Source organism: Filicampus tigris, chromosome 14 (assembly GCF_054856515.1).
Source record: "Filicampus tigris isolate MCC_2025a chromosome 14, RoL_Ftig_1.0, whole genome shotgun sequence".
NCBI lineage: Eukaryota > Metazoa > Chordata > Actinopteri > Syngnathiformes > Syngnathidae > Filicampus > Filicampus tigris.
In genome coordinates this window covers 23,137,212-23,163,888 of record NC_141230.1, presented here as the reverse complement: position 1 = coordinate 23,163,888, position 26,677 = coordinate 23,137,212, and the positions used below count along the sequence as shown (strand labels likewise).

General features: G+C 47.6%; 1 protein-coding gene and 1 long non-coding RNA gene across 2 annotated transcripts; both read left to right on the top strand.

The window, feature by feature from the left end:
* Positions 1-1,726: 1,726 nt before the first annotated feature.
* Positions 1,727-15,119, top strand: LOC147136893 (uncharacterized). Its single transcript, XR_015089514.1, has 3 exons — positions 1,727-2,109; positions 2,426-2,536; positions 13,750-15,119. It is a non-coding gene; the product is annotated as an uncharacterized LOC147136893 (long non-coding RNA).
* A 152-nt stretch (positions 15,120-15,271) lies between these two features.
* gjc4b (gap junction protein gamma 4b) lies at positions 15,272-25,479 on the top strand. Its single transcript, XM_086051311.1, has 3 exons — positions 15,272-15,512; positions 22,246-23,428; positions 24,309-25,479. Exons 2-3 carry the CDS (start codon positions 22,279-22,281, stop codon positions 24,320-24,322), a joined length of 1,164 nt encoding a protein of 387 aa, XP_085907437.1. The 5' UTR covers positions 15,272-15,512; positions 22,246-22,278; the 3' UTR covers positions 24,323-25,479.
* Positions 25,480-26,677: the final 1,198 nt, after the last annotated feature.

Here is a 26,677-nt window from a genome sequence, read left to right as displayed (position 1 = left end):
TTTCCTTATTGCTTTCCTCCTATCTTTCACATCATCCTTGTTTTGTTCCTTCCATCATTCCTTCCGATATCCCTTTTTATTCTGCCTTCTTTCCACCCTGCTTTCTTTCTTCAATCCTTCATCCCTCTTTCTTCTATCCTTCCCTCATCATTCTTTCAATCCAATCCTTCCTTCAAGCCTTTCATACCATTATTGATTCCTTCCTCCCATCATTCGCCCTTCCTTCCTTAAAATACATGTTCATGTCCTCCCTCCCATCCTTATTACCCGGATTTTTCCTCCCTATCTCCCTCCCTCCGGTCCTTCCTTCCTTCCTGTCTTCCTTCCTGCCTTCCTAACTTCCTTGCATGAATAAGTTCATTTTCCACAAAGCGTGGCTTTGATGTGAATCAGCCAGGGCATGTCAATTGAACGAGGCAGCCACGTGAATGTCACTGGAATGTTTTTTAGCCCTCGCTCATTTCATTACCGCACTTGTGATGTGTCCAACTGTCTCCTGTCTTCATTGTACAAAGGATGCAAATCCAGCACACACGCTGGCCTATTTGTCTTCAGGGTCTCTTTTGTTTGGAAACGGGGCCAAGTTACAGTGTTTGCCTTCGTTTTTGTCCGCTTGATGGCCAGAGATTAAGTTTGTGGACACAGCACAGAAAGGTCCTGCCTATTCATTGTGAGTGCTCGGCGGCATGAGAAAACAGTTCCTGTTTTGTTTGGAGAAGATCTTCATGTTTGTGGCAGTACTGGCGCCTCCCTCCTGAAATCTCCCACCGGCCATTCCAAGTCTTCTGCCTTTTGCCAATTTGATCGACATCTTGCGCGTTCACATCCGTCCGTCTCTGATTGCTCTTCAGTGACGCAGCAAATGTTGGCTTGTTTTCCAAAAGTGCTTGTCATCAGTAGGGCCGAGAGTGAGATGGAGTCCATCCCAGCTGACTTTTGGCGAGACAAAACATGGGCCACGCTCTGAGCTGCTCACAGGCCACACATAGACAAACATTCATTCACACCTCCTAACAATAAGAAAATGTCGAGGCCCTAGACTTTAAAGAATCGACGTTAGAGCTCTGCTACTGGTCTAAAAATTGCGGAATGGTTTAGGTCCTGCATGAAAGAAATGCTAATGCAATCTAAACTGCGCAGGGCTCTGAGGTCTGCAGACTCAGGTCAGTTCGAGGGGCCCAGAGTTCAAAGCAAACATGGTGAGGCTGCATTTAGCTGTTATGCTGCAAAGTCAGCTCCAAGTGTGAATGCTTTTCAATCCGTGTTGAAAACTACGCTTTTTCCAACCCCCATACCGGTAATTGTTAATGCCTTTTTAAAATCAATTTTCCAAAATCATTTTCTTACACTGTACAGTAATTTCTGTAAGCTAGCTTCTATTTTTGTACTTTGTTTTTCAATGCCTTAAAGAGCAAGTCAAGCCAAACATTTTTTTCAAGAATTTGTCCCATATGAGTTGAAACACGGCATTGGGATTAATATTGTATTTGTGGAATATGAATTAAGCAGCAAAATCCACCCGTTTTTAGCCATCTCTGGGGGGGCGGCCATTTTGCCGCTTCTGCTGACTGAAAATGACATCACGGCTGCTCAGGGCTCAGATAACGACCAATCATGGCTCAGCTTCAGAAAACAGGTGAGCTGCGATTGGTCGTTACCTGAGCCCTGAGCAAGTGTGATGTCATTTTCAGTGGGCAGAAGTGACAAAATGGCCGCCCCATGGGATGGCAAAAAACGGGTGGATTCACTCTTATTCCACAAAGGCAATATTCATCGGAATGCCGCGTTCCAACTCGTGGGCCTGCATAGGACATATTCTTGAAAAAAGAAATATGTTTGGGTTGACTGAAGTTCTTTTGTTTGTAAATGCTTTGAAATGTTGTTGTTGTTTCAATTTTGTGTATGAAACGTGGGCTAGAACTAAAGCTGCCTTGCCTTGCCTGGCCTCATCGGGGTGGCAGCTGAGACGGCGCCAATCCCAGATGACATATTTGCAACGGACTGGCGGCCAGCCCAGGGTCTACCCCACTTTTCTCGTCAAAGGCCCGCTGGGATTAGGCTCCGGATCGCCCGCAACCATCATGGGAACCTCCACAGTATAATGTTCAGGTGTGAATGCTTGCTTGGCTCCAGAGTATTTGCCCTGCAATCGACTGGTGACTAGTCCAGGGCGTTTCCCGTTTCTCTTCTGGAATAGCCTCCGGCTCACCCACAGCGCTTTTATTTCAATGCGTGCGATGGCATCGAGCGCTCGGCTCATTTTCCAGTCATTCATTCAGACCAAGGTGCAATGGAGGCGGGCCCGGCGGCTTGCGTTACACCGGCTTTGATTTCCTCCCAAAACCTGATCGGTTGCATTTTTGCTTCCCGAGTAAGTTGCAATCACGGTCAACCGCGTTTGCTGACTGCCTTTTTTTTTTCCCAGCCTTCCAGTCTGGGCTAAAATAACACGTGCAGAAAGCAGCCATGGAAATGTGCAGTGGTGTGTTCCTCCGTCCAAAACAGAAGACGGCTTGTGGAGGAGAAAAGCCAAAAGGTAACGGCCTTACTTGAACAAAAGCGCTCTTTAGACTCCACCGCTTGTTGGCGTTCCTGTCAAATAAGCCAACACAGTCGGCTTTTGTAACCTCACACATACCAAGATTGGATAAGCAAGTATTTTTGGCATGTGGGGGGAAAAATGCTACGGGTGTTATCCCCGTAAAAGTTGCCCGCTTGCCCGGCAACGTCGTTGACTTTCTCGGTCAGGAGGACAACTTTGCCATTTGACAGCCGCTAAATGTAGTAGCTCGTTAGCTTTGCGAGCTGCGAGACAAACGCGCGCCCAAAAACAATCACGCCGTAATGAGCTGAAGATGAGATGCCGCTAAAGGACGCGACGGACATTAATCGAGCCGTCACACGGATTGTGTCATTTTATGATGCAAAACCAAAGGACAAATGATCAATATGTGCAGCATGTAAAGGCGGACTATTTCTAGTGCGGTGTCCTCGGAGGCCCTCGGACCCTCTCTTAGTCTACCGTTTGAAAACATTTGAAAAAAATCGCGGATGGCAAATGTGGAGATCCTCGTTTCTCAGCTGACTTGCGGCGAGAGACGGGTGGAGTGAAGCCTGCGCCGCTCGCACAAGACTTGCGTTCGAGTCGATAATGGCAACGTCCGTGCCGGCAAATGAATTCAAACGCGGTCGCTCACGTTGTCGGCCATCGAAAACAAGACAAAGCTTTTATTCTTCAACGAATGTGACCGTAAGCCACGCTGGCGTTTTTCACGCGTTTCAACATCAACACTCCAAAACCAAGAGCTTTAAGATTAAACGCAAATCTATTCAAGGACTAAAAAGATAGCTAAATCGGAACCGGAGGCAGGCGGGCATTGTTCCGCATACCACTAGGGGGAGCCCAGCTCCCGTTTCTAGATGGCAGCAAATGAAATGGCAGCAGGTTTTCTGCGTGTGCCGTCAACAGCCTGCTCCAACTGGTATTTTTTTGCACAGTCATCCCAGCCAGGGGGAAACAAATAGCGAGTCACTAATCACTGACATGCTGTAGGTGTGACAAGAACAATTTCTATTGACAAAACGGCAAACAAAGTCCCTCCTTGTCACTAAGCTCTCCTGATATCGCTTCTGATTTATACTCGGTCAGCCTTTCAGTTCCCCAAGAATAGAACCGGAGCACATTTTGATTAGAACGTGTTGATTTAAGAAGGAACAGTCGAAGTCTTTTCACACAACGTTTGGCATTCTTTGACAAGTAAGCATGTTGCCTCGTGATCAAGTCGGCGCATTATGAAAATCACCGGAACCTTCAAGGAAACATGCAACAGTTTCCCAGTGTCTTGAGAAAATCGTCACCGGTCAATTATTGAGCAGATTCATGCATGTGACGCATGAAGTAGACGTGTTGCCCAACACAAACCCCCCCCCAAGTTCATAGAGCAATCCTGTATGTGCTGCTACTCAGAAGCTGACACTAATGTGCGCATCTGACAAAAAGCAATGCAGCTCTGCTTACCCGATGACTTAATGACATGACAGTGTAGTCTGGGCATTGTGACGTGGCAAGAAGCTCCCGTAAAGACAACGAAAGCACTTTCACTGGTGGAGGCAGCACTAAATACATCTCCGTACATGTGGCACACGAAACGGGCACATCATCATACACAAATAAGCTTCCCCAACCTCACCGCGTCGACGACAGCAATGCGGTCTGTCCCGCTTATCAGAAGCCGAAACAAAAGAAAAACAATGCAGCTCTGTTTTCAGTTTGGTTTGGGAGGCAAGCAAGTTCTGTAGCATTTTCACCGATGGCGGCAGCACTTCATCACCTCTTGCCAAAATACGCCACTTTAAAATGCCCCAATATGTGCAACCAACATGCACACGAAGCTTTTTTTTCACGGAGTCACCAAGACAGGACGTCATGAAAAGGAGAAGTTGCGCCAGTAGCCACGGAGATGAACCCAAAAGTTGTTGTTGTTCTCTTCCATGTGAGCGTTGCCCAAGTGCCTCAAAAGTCCATTCATGAAAAAACGCTGACTGGCCGGAATGCCTGCAGTCGGCGCATGAGTGACGACCGTCAAAACTGCGGTCAACCACCAATACTATTTTGCGGCCGACGCGTTCTTAGCCTTGAGCAATCCCGTCATGGGATGTGTCAGCGCCCCCCCCCCCCCCCCCCCTGGTCTTCTGTGCTGCCTTCACTTTGACCCGTGAAAGCACACACATTGGCCACTGTTGTTTATATATTTCATGTTGTTTAGATACAAATGGTTTGCTTTCAAACATCAAAGGCTTTTTTGGTGAGTCCAAATGCGACTAAGTATGGGATGTTATGGAAAACGCCATCCGAGGGACGATTTTTTTAAAATCAAAACAGATCCAAACTTTCAAACATCTTTTTCTGAGTTAAAATGCAAACGTTGTGGAAAACATTGTCATCAAAGGTGTTTAGGGAGTACAGAGGCTAACTTGCTGATGCTAAACGGATTATCAGAAATGTTTGGATGGGTCACAATGCAAACGTTTTCCTAGTAAAAACATTTTTTTAGGTAAAACAGAACAACAAATGAGTTTTCCGAGTAAAAATGCTAACCTCTGCAAAAAGCAACAATGAAAGGTATTTTTCCGAGTAAAAATGCAGACTTTTTTGAAAAAGAAAAAAGATGGATCATCAAAGGTGTTTTCATGAGTAGAAACACCAATTGTTTGGAAAAAGGTCAGTGTTATCTTTCCCGCCCGGGGAGAAATAAGCAGAAATAATCAAATGGGACAAGTCCCAAAGGAAAGCTAAAGGATCTCCGGTTCACCCACTGATGATGTGGAACACTTGAAAAAGCTGCACGCAAAGCGCTGTACATCAAGTTCAAAGAGTTTGGAAGCTGCACCTGCCAGGTGTTTATATTGAGCCCCGCCTCTGCGCATTGACTTGCAACGCATGACGTGATGGAAAAACACGGCACAGTACGTGTACAATTTGTGTTTTGCTTTTGCTTGTTCGGTCCCACGTCGGAGGCCGGCTCTGACTTCTTTGGCCGTGCGTGCGTGCGCGCGCGAGCGTGCCAGCTCCAACCAAACGGCCGTTGCTCCACTTGGACGGGCGGGCTTGGTGCGCTGGAATGTGAGCAAACAATATTTAGCAGCCGCTTGCCAAATCAACAAAGGTCTGCAGCGGCATGCAGCGTGAGCGCCACTTTGGACCCCTTCTTTGGCATGGACTGAAACCTTTTCTTACAATTTGTTTTTGTGTTCATTTTTAAATGTTCTTGAACTGTCAATGATTTGACTGAAAAACACCAAAACGCTTAACATTGAATAGAAAAAGTCTTTTTTTGTTTTTTTTCTCCCTAGCCTGTGCTGATCACCTGCTTAGTCGTGCAGTACGGCGGCTCGGTAGCGTCACAATCGGTGAAGCAGAAGAGTCGGTTTGCTGCTTATTGCATCCTGTCGTTTGCGGGTATAGCGCGACCACCTGTCCTGTCCTGTCCTGTCCTGTCCTGTCCTGTCCTGTCCTGTCCTGTCCTGTCCTACCTTCTCTACTACTCACCACACTGCCGACCCAGTCCACATATGAGTCCAATCCAACTGCTGTGCGATATTATGGTTGTCTACTAGGGATGTCACCGTATCCACGATATGGTGTGTTGGACTGAAGCGGGCCGACGGAGATGTTGAAAAATATCTGCTGCTATGATTAATTTATGGGACCTTTTATTGCTTAGAAGATAGTTTTGTTCATGTGAGCAATAATCTGTTTCATTTCTGGTTGTGTGAGTGTGCGTATGGTTTCTGTAGGACTTAACCTGCACTAATAAACTAAGCACCAGAGGGTGCTGGAACTGCACAGATGGAAAACAACTTGGGCTTTTAAAGGATTTGCTGCTATTATTACGGTGACGTGACGACGACGATATCGCGGCAATTCTAATATCACGCTAACGGGATATTGCGACATCCCCATTGTCTACATACGCTAACCGAGGGCAGCGGAGTCACGTGCTGACAAAACATTTTGTCTCTTTGTCCCTCGTCTTTACATAAAGTCTCCGAACATGTGTGGGAATTCTTTCGACAGTGATTGTGTTGCAAAATCCCCCTCCCAAACCAAACATGTATCATTGAAATCAGGCCAAAGGCTTGAAATGTATGTCACCAGTTGACAAGTGGCGTTTTATGAGCTTCCCAGCTGTTTTTAATAGGCAGAGCTGGGGGAGGGGGTGGCGGGTGGAATTATTTGTAATCATGAATTGTGGGGATTTTGCATTATTTTGAGTCTTTCTCTTTATTACTACGGTGCAAGCCGACGGTTGCCGCGGCTAACTGACAGAGTAGCATTCATTATCCGACACGTACGGATGAGTGCAGTGGTCCTTTTTTTTCCCCTGACGTTATTTCCGCTCATTCCGTTGACATTGTACTGCACTGGACTATTTTTTGGGGGCGTCGTGTGAGGTGGAGAGCTATTTTTTCACACCGGGGCTCTCCTGGCCGACCGTTTGTGTGTTTTGTTTCCTCCCTGCTCTGGTTGCTAAGCCAATGGATTGAAATCCCGCAGTTAGTCATATGTTCATTCATATTTTCTGGCCCTGACAAATATGACTCACCGTCTCAAATCCGGCTGCGTCCACAAGGAAAGTGCGAGTCCATTGTGTGGGAGTCTCCCAGAAAGCAAGTCTATGTTTGAAGTGCAAAAGGCGTCAAAGGAGACAGCGGGACAACCCCGAACCTTGCGACCAACACGGACGAAGTGAACAGGCGCGAATGGCAACAATCTACGTGATTTTTTCAATCCACTAGCTTAGTACGGCAACTCTTTCAGTTCCAGTGGCGCCGCCGTGGCTGACGGCCGCTTTAAAGGACGATGCCATCATTGGGAGTTGAAGTGCGCTACCAGCTGAATCGATCCTCCTTCTGACTTTTTGTGTGCTCTTTGGCACGCTTCCACCGAGGATTGCAAAAAGGCCAAAATCTGAATAAGAGCCACGATTGCGCTGGTACCTTGAGAAACAAGCGACCTGACTTTGGGGTCGTCAATGGGCTGATGTTGTTTTTGCCTTGACTTGCGATAGGAGCGCTGTATGGTGGAAGGTGACTCAACTCACTGCACAAAAACCAGCAGGTTTGGAATTTACACCGATTCTTGCAAGCATTTCGGTGACATCCTTTGGGGAAAAAGAGCCGGGCGATCAAGACTTGACTGCGGGCCACTGCTCACCCCGCCCCAAATGTTTGTGGGCCAATGGCGAGTCCCACTTTCGCCAGGCGAGCGGCTTCCCGCGAAGCTCAGTGTGTAGGAAACTCAAACACCAAACATTGTTTGCATTTTCGGCACCGTCAATGTGAGATAATGTCTGTTTTGGAAATTTCCTGTAAATAATACCATAAATAATACCATAAATACTTTGTCGCAACTTCATGGATTTGATCTTTTGCGGGACCGCAACCGCTGCGATAAACAAACTGTTGAAGCAGTTCACAATTTCTTCACAATGCATCCACTTGGGTGAACAAAAAGAGCCAGAGGTTTTTTTTTTCTTTTTTTAAATGGCCTCGAGAGAGAAAACAAGTTTGAGTGGTGCAATGTTGCAAACAACTCCGTACCAGATGTGGACAGCTGCAGAGTTGAGTAACACGCCCACACAGCCAACTGTGTATGTGTGGAAAAGTCCAAGCCCACAATGACTTTCTGATGGCTGACGTCCGAAATGCCGTCCAGTTTCCCTTTGGCATTCTTGCGTCACATATTCTTTTGGAAGATCTTCTTCATTCCTGCCGGAGCTTTTGTGCAGAGATAAGGACGCGTCTCGAAGTAACGGCACACGTCGCAAGCTGCGAAGCTACGGAAGGCCCCAGGGGGCTCCAGAGTTCAACCAACGCACTTCCTGCATCCCTTGGTCCACTTTTGAAAGGGCGGCTTTGGCTCTTGAGCTCCTCACGTGACGGCAAAAGTCACACTGAGCAACGGAAAGAGCTTCAAAAGTCACTTGTCCTCCATTTTCCTTTCAAACAAACGGTCATCAGTCGGAGCGGTGGCCGTTTGACGATGAAATGACTTTTCAGGAGTGAATCGAACCACGTGAAGGCAAGTTAATGAAAAGGAATGGTACGTGAAGCAAACCGAGCGAGAAGGAAAGTCATACAAATCATACGAGCTAAAGAAACATTTTAGGGGGTGTTTGTTTTTTTGCAATTTTTTACAGAGTTCCGGGTGGTGGGTGAATGTCAAACAAAGCTGCAGTACAGCTATGGGTGAAAAAGAAAACAAATCCTGGCGTGGCCACCATCATCCCCTGACCACAACCCAATTGAGAAGCTCTAGAGCAGGGTTGTGTGGTGTCCAAACTTTTTGCACAGAGGGCCAGATTTGGTGAGGTGCAAATGTGCGGGCGCCGACCATTCAGCTTCAAGTTTTCACCGCGTTTGTTACCGGTCACCTTGTCGGAGTTTGCATGTTTTGTCTGGTAGTGAAGCTTGTTATTGAATTCCTTGAAAAAGCCGTCTTAGCTTGGCAAACTAGACAGGCACCCTTGTTTTGTATTCCTCTGAAAAAATAAGACAATTTCCACTTGTCCTGGAAGTCCTGTCCACATTTGGTCGATTAATCATTTTGTGACCTTATTCAACTTCAGATGTTTCCAAATCCTTGAAATTTCTCTCTCGTCTCTTAAGAGTAAATCCTCTCCAACTTCTGTTGTCCTCCACGAAAGCGGACCGATTGCCTATGTGTTTTTTCAAAACAAGACGTCTGCTTTTACTTTGGAAAGCAATGATCAACATTTTGGCTGATTTTCTGACAATGTCACGGACCAATCCTGTAACTGAATCGGAATTTATGTTGGAATTTGAAACAATGTCCTGTTTTGAATAAAGGGGTTGGGAAAAAAGGTTTGTTGAACGGGTCCATCGATTAACTGAAACAATTGACAGATTAATCGACAACCAAAATTGTTATTTGGAGCCCCGCGTTGATGTAAACTAAGCTAACTGGAATGTTTTTGCGCGGAGCTTATCAGTTTGTTGTGGGTAAATCCGCGGGGTCCCGCCATATCCGCACCATCACCATCTGCTGCGGGGCGGGGGTAGGGCTGATGTCTGTTTCCATGGCAACATTGTACCCCTCCTCCCAAGAAGCACGGGAGCGGGGGATTTATTTTTTTCTTTCCGCGGGTCCCGCGTGCAGCCTCGCTTCCAACTGTAACCCGAGCACACGGCCAAGCGGTGCCGTAAACCGTGCGGGTGACGTGCACTACGCAACATTCCTTTCCCACCAGGCGGAGCAAAGAGGCGAAGCGGGGAAAAGAAGGGGGCCAAATCATATTGACATCAAGTAGGAAGAGAACCCCCGCCGACAATGTCACCCCCTCCCCCATTTTACAACAAGGTGAACGAGCAAACGAAGCCTGAGGTTGGGCGTCCCATCCCCCGATCGACGCGCAGAAGTGGGGTGCGAAAAAGTCCGTCGGCAGGAAGCAGGCAGCAAACCGCACGAGCACACACACGGCAAACACGTGCGCGTCACGCAACTCACACACAACAACACGGAAAGCTGTTGGGACATTTATTCCGTATCCGAAACTGAAATCGCTTTTAAGGCGTAAGGTAATGCACTAGTAGAATGGACTGTGTTTATTACTTCTGTTTTTTCCACAGCGGTGTGACATTTCTTGTGGGACAACTCTGACAAGCTAGTACCGCGGTTTGGATGTTTTTCTCCCCTGACACACCTGATTCAAATGATCAGAGGTGGGCACTTTACGCCATTTTGCTACTCCGTCATCCGTCATCCGTCAGCGGTCAGGGTACCCGTCCATCATTCGTCAGTCGTGAGCAACTGGATTGTAAATGGGCAGTCCGTTAATGAGTTTGTCAGTTAGTCCGTCGGTCCGTCAGTCGGTCCGCTCCGGCCCCCGGCCCCCAAAAAAACGTCAGAAAAACGGGTGTCCGCCAGTGACGGACTAACGGTCCATCAGTGATGGACTGACTGAGGCGGTTAGCAATGATCACGCAGACGGATGAAAAGCCACTTCCGTCATTCGTCCGTCCGTCATTTTTACAAGGCGTGCCGTCGTTCGTCCATCGTCAGCAAAACGGGTGCGCGTCAGTCTGGCGGGCAGTCTGACGGAATGCCCACCTCAGGTGTGTTGGAGCAGGGAAACATCTACAACAGTCTGCGGAGGGGCCGGACCCTGGACTACTTGGACATTGTCAACGGAATTTTTGTTTTTCATTTTTTGAAGGAAAGGCAAACTATTCATGACATAGCATGTCTTGTCATAGACTTCAAAAAGTGTTAACATCATTAGTTTGTCTTCTTCATGGCTAAGCTGCAGTCAAATTGTTAGCACAGAATGTCAATTCTTTTCTGGGCCTACTGTCAAATGTCGGAGAGTGTGAAAACCGTATGCACAAATCTTCAAAGGGTGACAGGTGGAATGAAAGACTTGTGTAGCGTGAGATCTCACCTCTCGCTTGTCGGATGAGGCCAAGAATTTGCTGGCAAGGAACTCAACTTCCCTGTTGCATAGCAATTAAACGGGAACGCTTAGCGTCCTTAATTCAATTGCATTTTGCTGCGCCAAAACAAAAGCTGACAAGTGGAAGCGGATTTACAAGCATTTGAAGCCAAACGGACACATTTACTGTTCGTACGGATGCATCAGTATCAGTAGTCGACGGAAGAAAAAGTCGAAAATTCCTTCATTCTCTTCAGTCGCGTGCGCAGAGTCATCCTGCCTGGCCGCCGCTTTGACCTTGCGTCGATGCCGTTTCATGAAAACGTTTCATGAAAACCCGAATGACGCCGGAGTGCATTTTTCCCCTGCGGCGCGTTGGCAGCGAAACAGTCGCAGGAATTCAATTTAAAACATGGAGAGCACGCAGGGATAACTCACAAGAATGTCGTTGAGGAGTTTACATCCTGACCGCAGCTGCCCCGTGGAAGGAACGTTTTCGCCTTTTCCACTAGAGACGAGACGCATTCATTCGACGGAGCGCTCCGCCCGCTCATCCAAAATGTCCATTAGTCAGAAGGCAACGGCGACAAGAGGATGATTCAGAGGGGCAAAGAAGTCTTCAACAAAGCCCTTTCACCTCTTGAGACATGTTTGGACATCTGGAGAACTGCCCTCTGCCAGGGCAACAAGAAAGGGGCCAAAGATGTTTGATGCAGAGGAAAAAGCACAAGGACTCGGTCTTAACTATCAAATCACCAGTACAATTTGCAACAGTTTCAGCATCGATCATTCTTTTCAAAGTCACTCGGCGTAGAGGCGTAGAGGTTTATCAAAAATCAAGCCCTGCAATTTGTCCAAAATGGCTGCGTTTGGAACCGAGATGGCCGACTTCCTGTTCTGTTGGGTGAGGAGACTTTTGGGTGTGTCCTGTTCTGATGCGCATGGGTCCACCCACTTTCATGTTGATCCGTGAAACTGGTGTACGGAGCTTCTTTTTCTTTCTTTCTTTTCAGCAATCTTATGATTCTCCGTCATCAATCACATTGGTGAGGGCCTAAACGTGAACAAAAACTCAACAAACTTTGCACACCCATTGGGCCCGGTGAAAAATACGATATTTTAAAGTTGACAAAAAAATTGGTCTATAGCGCCCCCTACTAGGTTTAACGGAGCCATATCGCGGTACGTTTGACCTTAGGGTACAAAAATTGGGAGGGGGGCATGTGTAGCGCCTCGAAACGTCCAAATAAAGTCTTTGGTAGTCATTTCTTCAAATGTCCAGGAAGTGAGTTATGAGTATTTGAATGTCCAATTTTGAGCCATTTTTGCACGTTTACAGGGGTCATACTTTTGCGCCCTTGTACTTCAGACTTGGTGTGTACCATCTCAACACCTGGGACATTAACCAGGTTGGAAATCTCGAGTTTTTCAACGTACAATATGATGGGGGCGGGGCATCACATTTTGCATTTCTCAGTTCCAGGAATGGGACCTTGAGACATTTTCATGCATCCCATTGGAATGGATATGCCCACCCAATTTTGTGTTGATATGCACAACTGGTATCTTCCACCTCAACTTTCAAACAAAGTTCGCGACCTGGAATTTGTCCTGAAATGACTGCTTCAAACCAAAACCGCCAACTTGTTGTTCAGTTTCAGGCATGGCTCCTTGAGACTTTTTCCATGTTTGCTGTTGTGAAAGACGCGTCCACCCAGTGACATGTTCGACTGTGAAACTACAGCGTGGGGCAGAATTTTTTTTTTTTTCAAACTCCAACAAAGTACAAAGCCTAGAATTCATCTGACGTGACTGCGCTTTATATGGAAAGGGACGGCTTCCTGTTCAACTCCGGGCATGAGTGTTTGTTTCAAAATGGGCATTTCACACTTTTTCATGGGTCCTGTTATGATAGAAATGCCCAACAAATATCCCGTGGATCGGTGAAAACAACTTTTTTACAAGATTGCGATTGGCACTTTTTTTGGGGCGACTTCTTTAGTAGTTCCAGCTCAATAACGCAACCAACATGGCGGTTTTGATTTTATCACTTTATTTGTCGCCCAAAAACAGCCTTGGGGCCAACGGAGGCTGCGTTGCCGGTACAGTGGCGTCATTCATGAACGCGAACAAGCCAACTCAGCTGCTGACCCGGCAAAACATGCAATCGACATCCATTTCACATTTCTGCTTCAAAATAAAGAACAAAAAAAAACCCAAACAAACCCGCAAGCAAGAAAGCACTTTGCTTTCAACTAAGAAGCCGCGCGGCTGGCAGCCCTGTTGAGCCTCCAGAGGATCTGTCTCTGGACCCTTTTCTTGTGGACTCTGGATTACATCCGATGAATAAAAGTCTGCCCTGCGGTTGACAATAGGGCCACGCTGCTCCCCCAACAAGGGGGAAGGGCATCGCATTCCTCCGATGACCCCTGCTTTGCGGCGGCTATTAAACAATAACGGCAGCTTTTGATGCGCCCAAATAATAGCCTCTTGGCGGAAAATAGATAGCTAGGGTTGCTCATCTTATTCATTTCTTTATTCCAAACTCATATTCTCCTTCGTCTGTCGTTTTTGGCCACAACGGGGGAAATGGAACAGCCGCCACTTTTGTCGGAATGTGCAAAAACGTGCAAAGGGTTGTGCTGAGTTCATATTTTGTGTGGTCCAAATATAAGAAAGCGCATTTTAGGTGTATCTGCGCTATGCTAACGTCGTTTGTAGCACTTCATCTCTAGTCACATTTTAACTTCATCAAAATCACGGCAAAACGCTCATTGTTTGTCCTCCCCTGCAGATGAGTCACGTTGACGGACGCCCCGACGTTGACCGCGCTTCCCTTTAACCTCATTCGTCTTCTTCCAAGTCTCGGGAGAAAGTGCCGAGTCATCCCCCAGGGAAGAAGTGCAGCGCTCACTTTTTGATGGACTACGCTTTAAGGCTTGACGTTATAGGCTATTGTGCAGCGGGGGAGGGGTGGGGTGCCACTTTTATATTGTTCAGAGTGCTGAGCTCAGGCGTCCGCCCAACTTGTGATTCACGGTTCGAGCCACCCGACGTCGTAGTGGGGCATAAATCTCTCCGTGGAAATGCTGCAAACGCCCTGCCGTGCTTTACAAATGAGTTGGCGACGTCTTATGCCTGATTCAGAATGGCCAATTACGCTGGGGGGCAAGGGTAACGGATGTGCAGTATGGGCAGTGGCACCGAAAGTCGGGAAGGTTTCATCCCGTAGGCGAAAGGGGAGGCTAGAGGACAAAAAACAGGAACCAACTTGTGGCTTTCCTTTCGATTTTGGTCACACCTGTCCAAAAAACAGGCCTCGCTCAGGCACACCTGCAAAAACGAATGAACCGAAGCAGCTAGCGATGAGCGAGCCCCCGCGTCCCATTTTTCACGGCGAACCCTTGAAACCATCATCAAATGTTGACGGCGCGCTCCCGTCTTTCCGATTGGCGCTTGTTCGGGCGAATGGCTGCCTCGGTCTAAATGGCCCACTTCCTGCTCTAGTTCCGGCTTGCCTGCTACTCGGCGGAAAGGCGGAGACGCACCCAGCCCACGTTCGACCGGCGGGCAGCCGGTGAGCGTCGCCGGCGAGCATGCTGCTTGGCTCCTAGCTAGGAACTCGGAGGTCAAGGCAAGAAAAGCAAACAAACGGCAAAGTTAAAAACGTCAAGGAATATGACAGAGGTAGGGTATAGGGGTACATAGTTCTCGTGAACGGGCCGGTACGGTCTTCTGAAGAACAAACGCAAAAACGTTCTTCCTAGGAACGCGCGTCTCTTTTGAAAGTGACGTCCGATTCATTAGCATGAGTCAGGAAATGAACAGCGCAAAGTTTCGCCGTTGGTTTGAAAATTGTTGATTAAAAGTTGATTTCCTTCAGAAATGCTGCATAGAGACAACAGGCTATGCTTTTAAATTCAGAACAAACGCAAAATAATCTTTACGGATTTTGCACGGTAGCAGGTATGGTATCAAAACAGTGCCGCTCCAAACGTGACACCCCCCCCAATGCCCAACTCATTTGTGACCAAGAAATCCGAATTTGTGTGCAAAACCATACGTTTATTTTGATTCATGTCATGTCTTAAGGTCAGTAGATAACATAGTGTCAGGAAGACAGTCGCTGAGCCTCTTCAAGCTCGACCTCATGGAGGCTTGAACTGGTTGGTGTCCAGTAAGGGGGGGGGGGGGGGCATGGAAAAAGGAGGTTAGTGTTGCATCAGGAGCAACGAGGGCGAGACGAGGGGGTGGGGGTGCAGCAGCAGCAGCAGCGGCGGCGGCAGGAGGAGGAGGAGGAGGGGGAGGAGGGGGAGAAAAGGAGGGGCTCCACTCTTTGTCTCAAGCCCGCCGCGTCCAACGCACACAAAACCTCACGAAGGATACGAGCCGCTCGTCCACCCCGACCGGAGAACACATCGAATGGCTTGAGCGGGGACTTCTGTGCGCGACGTTTTTGTGCAAAAAAAAAAAAGAAAAAAAGAAGAAGGAAAAAAAGTCCGAGCAGCGAAGCAGCGGCAGCGGCAGCAGCAGCAGCAGCAGCATCGCAATCCCAAGGTAATTGTTTGAATACTTGGCGAACAAAAGCTTAATCTCCGCGTTGGTAGCAGCAAATTCAACGCAAACTTTTCAGCCAGGTTGGAAGCGATTTGTTTCAAAAGCGACTTTTTAGCGAGCACTAAAAATAATCTTTTTTCCCCCCGCTAGCCTTTGATTACGTGTGCGAGGCTACGCGCAATGTCTGGCAACCCACCCAAACTGAAGCTTTAAACGCATTCTGTGCGGCTTTGAAACACGAATACACCGTGTATTGTTCTAATATGAAAGCCATTCCACTTAAAGTTGATTAAATCAAAAGTTTGAATTGGACGTTCGGAGTTTATGGCGTAAAATGTGATGTAAAGGTGCAAAGGGGGGACATGCTTGTCCTCCCCATGCAGCTAATCGTTATGATCTCAGTTTGTTTTCGAACATTTTCGTCATGAAAGTCAATCTGTAGATTTCTCGAGTGGGGTCAGACACGTGGAGCATCCACACGGACCACGAGGAACAGTGGGGGCTTCTCGTGGACAGGGAACATCACAGCTCTACATTGCGTTTGCTAAGACGCGTCCAAGACTGTTTTGGTTTCATCCCGCAGTAAGGAACATAAAGTGGCCAATTTTGGAGCATTTGTTTGGCTTCCAAAATGCAGGCCCCCGCTGAGCCTCTCAGCCTGTGGAGGAATTCCTAACTAACATCCCAGATGTGGAAGCCACAGCAACCACCCCCCCCCCCCCCCCCCCCCCGTTTGCTTCGAGGCGGCTTAGTCAGGACTGTGACTGTGCCCTTCGTCATATTGACTCAAGTCATCATCAAATATGTCACAATCTTTAATAAACACACATCAAAGGCTATTTTTTCTCCTTTGGACGGTGGACGTGCAAGAACAATGTCAGGTTTTTTTTTACTAGAAAAGATGCGGACATAGCAATAACACCTTGATTTACAAGTTCCACCACGTGAGCCAGATTGTAACTCACAATAGTTGCATTTCAAATCCACTTTCCCCCTTTAAATAGACGCAAATGCCAGTAATCGTTCCAGCCTCCCAAAAACAATCCTCAACAATGTTTCGGTCAAGAAACATCAATTTCCACAGTATTTTACCTCATAAAAACCAGAACTGTCGCTAATGATCATTTTAATAATTGATCAGTTTATCCATTAATTTTTCATAAATATGTTTCAAATGTGCTCCAATTGAAATCAGTTATCACAGACAGGTGGGTGAATAACATTTGATTGATGCTAAATTGTCAAATCATTTCTGCCTACGGGCAGTGCTTCTCAAGGTATGGTACCACACGTGGCTCCCTCTAGTGGTTTTGTTTTAGTTCAGTTGGATTTAATTTTAACAATGACGTTGGTCACTATCACTCAACCTATCAAATCCTTTATTTAACCGGAAAATAAAATCTATTGAGACTGAGATCTCTTTGTCCAGGGTGATCTGGCCAACAAGGGACAGCACAATTCGCTTTCTCACATCAACTACATTAGAACATAGTGTATATCTCAAAGTAAACAAAAAAGAACAGACTACAGTTACAAAAAACCCCCCCCCACAAACTGGAAGGCTGTCTCTGCAGACTACCGTTCAACCAGAGTGGAGACAAGTGCCTGATTAAATGTACAAAATGCAAGCACACCAAAACGGTAGCGGAGCATATTTTGAATCATCACGAACTTGGAGCAGATATAACATTGAAGCAAATTTGAAACCGCAGCCTCCGGAAAGGGAACGGGACTACAAAACTGTATCATCAGCATACATATGATAACCTGAGTGATTTTGATTCGTAACAGATTTTATTTACATATAAAAGAAAGAGAAGCGGTCCTAACATTGAACCCTGTTGAACTCCTTCTTCTCTAAGGTGGTTAGGTCCGAGACAAGTTCAGCAACCCTGAACGGTCTGTGTGCGTCCTTGGACCCAGCTTGGTACTGGGCGAGTTAAGTCTTTTTTGAGGTGGCGCTTGGTGTCAAAAGTTGACCTGGTGTACATATAAATTCGTCCCATGAATAGCAACCCCAAAAGAGGTTCTTTAATGGACGGCAACAGAGACTGCAGCAAGTCACGTTACTGCGTAGGAAGAAAGCATGGCTATGTGGTCGTATATCAGCTTGGATCTTTGTCGCACGTTAGCGCTCAAGTAGCACAACATCTGTGTCGCGGGGTTGCTTTGAAACCCATGCAAGACTTCATCTTTGGCTTCCCCGCCATTTTAGCTTGTCGTTTTACATCTGCCGACTTTGCAGAGGAGTACTGAGCTAAGATTCGGTCTCTTCTCCAACCAAAAGCTGGCCAGTCAAAGTACGCAGTCACGTCAAAACCTGGTTGGAAAGCTCGCGCAATCCAAATGCTGTTTGCTGGCGTGCGTATGTTTGTCCTTTTGTCTTTGCCAGCTTGGATGTCGCTCAAAGCTCACAAACGTGAAGATTTCCGAATCAGCAAATGCTTGTTTAGCACTTGTCCGCGCCAGCTCATGTAGCACAGCGGAAACTTGTTCCTTCCGAGCCTTGATTTATCGGGAAATCCGTTGTCACGCGAGCGATGTGAAAATGTCACATTCGTAGCTGGGGAGCGGGCCAGTACTGACGCTTGTTCTTCAGGCGCAAGATGATGCAGTGGCGCCGGAGCCGTTGAGTGGCTTTCTCCATATATGGTCGGCATTTCACGTCGATGCCGAACAAGTACAATCGGTTCGGGCAGCAGCAATCCCTGTTAGCGGTTCCAACTCCGGCTCTTCGATGCCACGCGCCGCGGTTCCTAACGATTCTCAATTCCGATTCTTAAAAATGAAGAAAGGAGGAGAGAGCTAAGCAGTTATTTTCGAGGGAGCTGAAACGGTATGAACTTCTGGTTTTTAATACCATGAAAATGTTGCCGTTAGTGAACTTTACTCAGAGCATCGGAGGCCAAGTTGGAGGCGGCACAGGAATGTTGAAGGCGGGCGTGCGCACCTATTTGATCATATTTGAAGTGCAATCTCCTTTGATATTTCATGAAATGTGTTGCTCTAAGCAGAAGACTGATCTTTTAACAAAGTTCAGCCACGCTTTATTTCCACCATTATCGCAACTGGCCAGCCTCAAGCACATACTGTACTTCCTGCTTGTTGTTCTTCGTTGGTGTCCGGCGCGCCGCGGGGCATTGAACAGTTGCATTCCGCCGAGAGGGGCTGCGCGCCGCTCACACACGTTTCCGATGGCTTGGTCAGGCATTGGTGTTGGCCAGCTTCTTCTGCGCGGCCGAGAAGGCATCGAAATGAGCTCTGACAATGAAAAATTGAACGATTCCAGGACAACCGGTTGCACTCGATTGTCGATGCCCAAACCTGCTTGTTTTCTGTCTTTTTAAATATTTTTTTTATTTTGACATCGATGCTTTCTTTATGAGCCTTGACGTTTAAGTACTTTGAGATCTCAAGTGCTGATAGCACTCGTGCTTATGATACTTCCATAAAATGAACGCAATGACAAATCATAGTGAACAAAGACCTTTCTGTCTTTGTGACGCACATGATGACTCAGCAATGTGTCGCAGGGTCACACGAACTAGTAGCAAGGAAGACTTTCTCGGACCCTTCACGAGTACCCGATTCCTTGAAATAAGGCCCTTATCGGGCCGATGCAGACGCTTTGTATCGGCCGTGTTTTGAATTCATGATGCGCTAGTTGTTTGAGAAGCTTCGATGTTGCGCAAAGTTTCTCAAAAGGCTCCGTGTGATTGTTTGGCACACGCCAGGTACAATTGTTGTTACGTTCGTGGTGGTATTCAAAAAGTGTTACCATTCTGCATTTTGTGTCAGCTGTGTAGGAGTTCGCGGCTGTCCTAAACCTTCACCAGTTTCGTGGTCATGTTTTATTCTATTTTTTTTTCAATGTCTCACTATTTGATTTCCTTCTCAGAGTTGATTTTGCATTTAGAATAATTGAAACGGTCTGAATCGTTAAACACGTCATTAATAAGGCTGCACGATGTCGCAAAAAAAAGTATCGATTCTGCGACAATGGCCTATGCAATATGCATACGGCAAAGGCACGCAATCATTTTCTGATGAAATGCTACTGCCTGCTTTTGTCTGAAGTCGGATGCAAACGTAATTGCGCATCGCCATCCAATAGTTGAACATTTTCATGGGGAATCACAATCAATTAGCCACGAAGACATTGACCTTGCTTATTTTGCCGCATGAAAGCAAATGTACTTCTTTCATTGCATCATAAAAATGTCATTTCTTGAGGTACATGGTAAATGTCGCAATAGTGTCGATATCGCAATGTCCAACATCCATTTTGCAATATCGTGCAGCCCTAATATGAATGATCACATCAAGAAGTTGATGAGTCTTTATTTCCTGACAACCGGTTGGACGCCACATTGTGAGCTTGGCGACGATTTCATCCTTGTTCAGTACATCCGGTCGCATCTCAGGAAATGAGGCTACGTTCATTTATTTCTTGTTTACATCTTTTTTTCATTTGAGTAGCTGGTCAACTCGGGTCGGGGTGCACGTTAGCCGGGCAATGTCGTTTACGCAGTCGGGCGTAGCGGGGAGTGCAGGAGGGCGACCTCTGCGTCGGAGAGCCCAAACAGCCTCGACGCAATCGCGCGGCGCAACATACGCATGCAGAGCAACTTTAATGAGGGCACATTCAACAACGTCCAAATTCTGGATCGGCGAGACGGCTGCTTTGAAAGAGGTGTGAAAAAGACCACTCGTCAAAGTGTAGAAAGGCGCGGAGGATTGCGTTAGTCCTTTCATGTGATTAGCATAACAATGCGCAGAAACTTGCACTGCCGCCCCAAACTTCTTCTCGCTCAACGGGAAAGGTGGCCACCTAAGCGAGCGTTTTTGCCATGCTCCTTCATCAGCCGCACAACAACAACAACATCAACAACAGCTCCTTTTGGGGACACGCCCTCCAGACGGGCTCAGGGAGACAACCAAACAGGAGTCCGGTTTCTTGATTCAACCTTCGATGATTTCCCTCAGCCAACCCTTTGCGTATCGGAGAGTCGGACCGCTTGCAGAAATGACGCTCTCGCAATTTGAAGACGCCCGTGTCGAGTAGGGCAGTGACTAGTCCAACATATTCCTTCTTAAAGGGGAAGTCAACCCAAACATTGTTTTCCAATAACATGTTCTATGCAGGCCCACGAGTTAAAACGAGGCATTCTGATTGATATTGTGTTTGTGGAATATGAGTGAAGCATTCGAATCCAGCCGTTTTCAGCCATCTCATTTTGTGACTTGCTGGCCACTGAAAATGACATCACAGTTGCTCAGGTAGCAACCAATCGTGGCTCATCTTCAGAAAACAGGTGAGCCGCGATTGGCCGTTACCTGAGCAGTTGTGATGTCATGTTCAGTCGGCAGAAGTGACAAAATGGCCGCCCCCCCTGGGATGGCTAAAAACAGGTGGATTAACTCTTATTCCACAAAGGCAATATTCACCGGAATGCCGCGTTTCAACTCGTGGGCCCGCATTGAACATATTCTATTTGGATTGACTTCCACGTTAAGGGATGAACGAATGTGAGCCAAGTATGAGCTACTGTTGCAAGCACTTCTGACCGTATTAAGACAGAGAAACTTTTATTGCACCTGGCTGCAAACTTGAGGGCCAATTTTCTGGAAGCCCCTTTCATGCCAACTTGTCCTTTCTGAGCAGGATGCCTCGGCAGAATGGCTTTGCTCTTGGACCAGCTCAACGTCATTAAAAATCAACTCGATCAACATCAGTGTCAACACAACCGCTCTGCCGAATCTGCGTCATGTGGAAGAGAGTTCAGCATGTTAAAAAAAAAAAAAAAAAGTCCGGCTCGGTGGCACCGGAGGTCATCGCGTGCTTTGCGCCGACGACGCCAATTCCTCAGGGCCAGTTTGGAGCTTGGTCACAGTTGGCTAAAGGTGGCCTCTTTGCTCTTTGCTGCTTCGTCCGTTGATGATTTGAACGATCTGCTTCCTGCGGTCGGTCAGCCCCAGGCAATACTGTGTGGAATTCCAAGCGCGTCGAATGCCATGGCCGGCGCAAGATTGGAAACAATCCGCACGAGACATGTACGGCAAATCCGAACACGTAATGGGTGTGAATGTTACGTGCACGCGGAAATGCTCTTCAAGCCGCAGACTGGGTAGAATGGATGGAAGCAGCCTTTCGGGAATCCACTACTTTTTGGCGTGTCCAATGGCGCCCCCTGGTGGCTGTGATTGAAAACACTGGCCATGTGGCTGATGAGCTGGCTGGCTGGCGCTCTCGCTCTCTCTCGGTGCTTTTTGGCTGGTAATGCTGCCAATACAACATCGTTCATCTCAAATATCTATTCTGCGGGGCCTCGGGTGTCAGTGAACCACTGCTTTTATCTAAAACTCTTTTTATTGTGGTTATATTTCCCTAATTTGGCCTTGTGGAAAAAGTGGAAAGCATTTTTTTGGGCAGAGGAAAAACTCAGCGCTGAGCTAGGGCTGCTCGAAAAAACGCGATCGTTTTTGGCAATAATCGCAATCAGGGTTACTCAAGCGGTCATTAATTTTTGGGTGCGAAACAAGAGAAAGTGTTGAAAATATCAAGTCAGTAAGTTCCTTTGGGGACCAAGCAAAGTTAGTTTTTAGAAAATGAATCAAAGCGCACATGAATCGCTTTGAACGATCCTGGCAATTTTATCACGCGAAATGTGCCAAAACGAATTTGGATGAATGGCACAGCCCGACGCCGCCTCTCTGTTTCGTTTGTTTTCAGATCCGAGAAGTTGGCCGGGGCGGGACGGGCAAGATGAGCTGGAGTTTCCTCACGCGTCTCCTGGACGAGATCTCCAATCACTCCACGTTCGTGGGCAAGATCTGGCTGACGCTGCTGATCGTCTTCCGCATCGTGCTGACGGCGGTGGGCGGCGAGTCCATCTACTACGACGAGCAGAGCAAGTTTGTGTGCAACACGCAGCAGCCCGGCTGCGAGAACGTGTGCTACGACGCCTTTGCGCCGCTCTCGCACATCCGCTTCTGGGTCTTCCAGGTGATCATGATCACCGCGCCCACCATCATGTACCTGGGCTTCGCCATGCACAAGATCGCCCGCATGGAGGACGCCGACTACCGGCCGCGCGCCCGCAAGCGCATGCCCATCGTCAGCCGCGGCGCCAACCGCGACTACGAGGAGGCCGAGGACAACGGCGAGGAGGACCCCATGATCCTGGAGGAGATCGAGCCCGAGAAGGACAAGGAAGCGGAGGAGAAGCCCAGCAAGAAGCACGACGGGCGCCGGCGCATCAAGCGCGACGGCCTGATGAAGGTCTACGTCTTCCAGCTGCTGTCGCGCGCCCTCTTCGAGGTCTCCTTCCTCCTGGGGCAGTACGTGCTCTACGGCCTGGAGGTGGCGCCCTCCTACGTCTGCACCCGCTCGCCCTGCCCGCACACGGTGGACTGCTACGTGTCGCGCCCCACCGAGAAAACCATCTTCCTGCTCATCATGTACGCCGTCAGCGCCTTGTGCCTGCTCTTCACCGTCCTGGAAATCCTCCACCTGGGCATCAGCGGCATCCGCGACTGCTTCTGCGGGCCGCGCCCCCGGCCCCCCGCCCCTCGCCACTTGGCGCTGGCCAGCCAGAGGTCCTCCATCTCCCGGCAGCCCTCGGCGCCCCCGGGCTACCACGCCGCGCTCAAGAAGGACCCGTCGGGCAAGCCCGGCGCCTTCCGCGACCAGCTGGCCGACTCGGGCCGCGAGTCCTTTGGCGACGAGGCCTCGGCGCGCGAGCTGGAGAGGCTGCGCAGGCACCTCAAGCTGGCCCAGCAGCATCTGGACATGGCCTACCACAACGAGGAGCTCAGCCCCTCGCGCAGCAGCAGCCCCGAGTCCAACGGGACGGCGGCCGAGCAGAACAGGCTCAACTTTGCCCAGGAGAAGCAGACCGCCGCGTCTGACAAAGGTGCGTTCCCGCCACTCCGGCCGCGCGTAGGAAAAAAACAAAACAAACCCAAAAGGAAGGAAGTGCCTGCCAAAAGCGGCGATTAGGGCTGCCAACAACAATTATTATAGCAGCCGATTAAGCCGTTTTATCCCCCCATCTCGACGATTAGCTTTTTTTTTTTTTTAAGCTTTATACCCAAAAGAACGGCCGTCAAAGTGCAGGAACAAAAATTCAGTTGCCGGTTTGGTCTATAACGAATCGGATCGCAAGCCAAGTATCAAGATCCGGAATCGGATCGGGCCAAAAGTGTATCGTCCCAGCCCTAATAAATAGGGTTTCCAAATTTGCTATGAATTCCCGTATGACGTACAAAATGATCAAGGATCGTGTCTGGTTTATTGCGACATTGCACAAACATTTTTTTTTTTTGTGAAAGAGCCGTTTACAGTGCTCAATACGATCGAGCTTGAGATTGAGCCCACGTGGTGCTCAAGCACCAGCCCTTTAGCCCTGGATGAAAAAAGTGCTCGTTTTGCTGCAACCGTTTTCCTTTCCTCAATTAAAAAAAAAACAAAAAAACTTTTGTCATTAATTCCCCTCCAAAGTGTTTTGATATTTGACAGGCATTTATTGAAGTCCTTGTGAGAGTTCTGCCCCTCACTGATGTGTGGCACACATTTGCTGCACTTCACCTCTCTTGGTAATTGTTTTATGAGTGACCGTGTTAGCAGAAATAAATAGACTAGTTAAATACAAACTTTTTTTTTTCTTCATTTTATGAAAAATGTTGACAGATGCCGTTTTTTTTTTTTTTGCCTTGAGCACCTACCCCCAAAAGCGTGCGTGCACATACCTGAAGAGCATCCCCTAAAACGCGCTGCACTCTCTCTCCTCGCAGGTATGCGTGCGTAGGCAGTGGTCAACACCAGCCCAGCTGACACTGGGAACTGGAGCTGACATCCGGATCGCTGATTGGACAGATGGGGAAACCAACCTGAATTACAATGCGTGTGTGTGTGCGAATGAGATGCGGTGATTTTCTCCGGCTTGAGGCGTATGAAGTGAGCCCCGAGCAATATCAGTGTTGCGGCCGGTCCAAGGTCCAAAAAGGAGGAGAACAGTGGTCTCAACCTGACATTACTTGAGACAAAAACCAAGATACAAAGTGCTTTTTGCGATGAACCGTTAACACGAACGTCTCCCTCAGGGCAGCTACTACTTACTTTTTTTGGTCATATTTTTTTACATATCTATCTATCTTTGTAATACGAGACTTAGAGCTAGTCACAATTTGAGAGTTGGAACTGGTGGGATGTTCAGTCAAATGCATCTCAGCTTTAGAACTGGAATTCCACTTTTTTTTTAGGGGTGGGGGTGAGGGTGCGAAAAACCAGGAATCGTGTGAATGGTAAGGAAAGCTTAATGGATGAGGCACCTCGCTCAAGAAGAAAGGTACTGGACCAATGGTTGCGTCATACCAAGGCTCTCAAGTGTGTTTTTATACTGTTGTTGTTTCTTTTTTCTTGGCAATGTTGCACCGCCTTTGCAAACGCTCGCGAGGTGCCTCCGTCCAAAGACAAAAACAAACCTGGGTAATGCTTGAAAAATACGGAACACTTCCTTTATTTTTATCTATGGTCTTGTCAAAAAAGGCGCATTTTTTTATATGTATATATAAATCACTGCTGTCTTAGCTCCCCCGATGCCTGATTGAATCTGTGGGATGGGGCATATTTTGACAATTTCTTTTGGTACAATTTTCTTTTTGGATTCTTCCTTTTTATAATATCGGTACACAGAGCACACATTCATTTGTTTGGGGAAAAAGGGATAATTGTGTCCATGTTGCTGAATGACTGGTTTTAAACCTCGCAATCATATCAATGTGAAGCCAAGGCCTTTTTTATTTTTGGGTATGTGAAGTATACCCTCTCGGTGCCATTTTGTGCCAACTCAAAATCAGTCATCTCAATGTATTTTTTTAGAAGGATGCTTTTTGTACGTTATGATACCTTTTTTTGTAATGATAGTTTTTGTGGTTGGTTTTTAAAAATAAAATATTTACAATAAAAAAAGTGGTTTTACTCATCTTCTCGAGTTTGTTTTACAATTGGAGGACATATTCTGTGTCCAAATTGCCTTTTGCATCAAAATGCTCAAAAACTCTGCAAGTGTTTTAAGTGTGTGCAGCTGGAGGGCGTGAGAAAAAACAAACTTCTCTCTCATTACACGGTGCATGAAAAAGTCTTAAGGTCCCATGCCTGATATTGAACAGGGAGTGACACGCTTTTATTTGGAGCAATCGTTTTCAAGAAATCTCACGGCGTGTGCTTTTCTTAGCAAAAAGAAATGAATAAAATGTCCCCGACATAATGTCCTTCGAAGAATCTCATTGGACTTCTTGGCAGGACGCGCCCTGCTGCGATATGATCGGCTGGCTGCACCACGGAACGTCCACGCAGATTCAAAACAAAAACAAAACCAATGTACAGTATACCATACATGAAATGAACATATTGGCACCATGACATTTCACAGTATACTAGTGTACAATGACAAGCAGGGTTTTCACATACATTCAAATTAATTCAAAGTTTTACAAATACTTTCCAAATATGCATCACATGTTTACAAAAAGTAGATTCGGTTCTCGGGGAGGCGGCACGGTGGCCGACTGGTTGGCACGGCCGCCTCACAGTTCAGAGGTCGTGGGTTCGATCCCGGCTCCGGCCTCCCTGTGTGGAGTTTGCATGTTCTCCCCGTGCCTGCGTGGGTTTCCTCCGGGTACTCCGGTTTCCTCCCACATTCTAAAAACATGCGTGGTAAGTTGATTGGACTCTCTAAATTGACCCTAAGTGTGATTGTGAGTGCGGATGTTTGTCTTTATGTGCCCTGCGATTGGCTGGCAACCAATTCAGGGTGTCCCCCGCCTACTGCCCGAAGACAGCTGGGATAGGCTCCAGCACGCCCCGCGACCCTTGTGAGGATAATGGATGGATGGATGGGTTCTCGTGGACTTCCCAACGCCGCCACACTGGCAACACAGGTGCTGCTCTTCTCTCGCTCTTCCGGTTGCAGTAGGACATGTCCTACTCGATGCAACAGCCAATCATGGTGCAGCGAGGCGGACGCGGCAGCCAATCATTTCAGCAGGAATTTTAGCGGTCTTTATAATAACGCTGGTAAAGAAAAAGACACACACACACACACACACACATATATACATATATACATATATACATACATACATGTATAACGCTTGTGGGA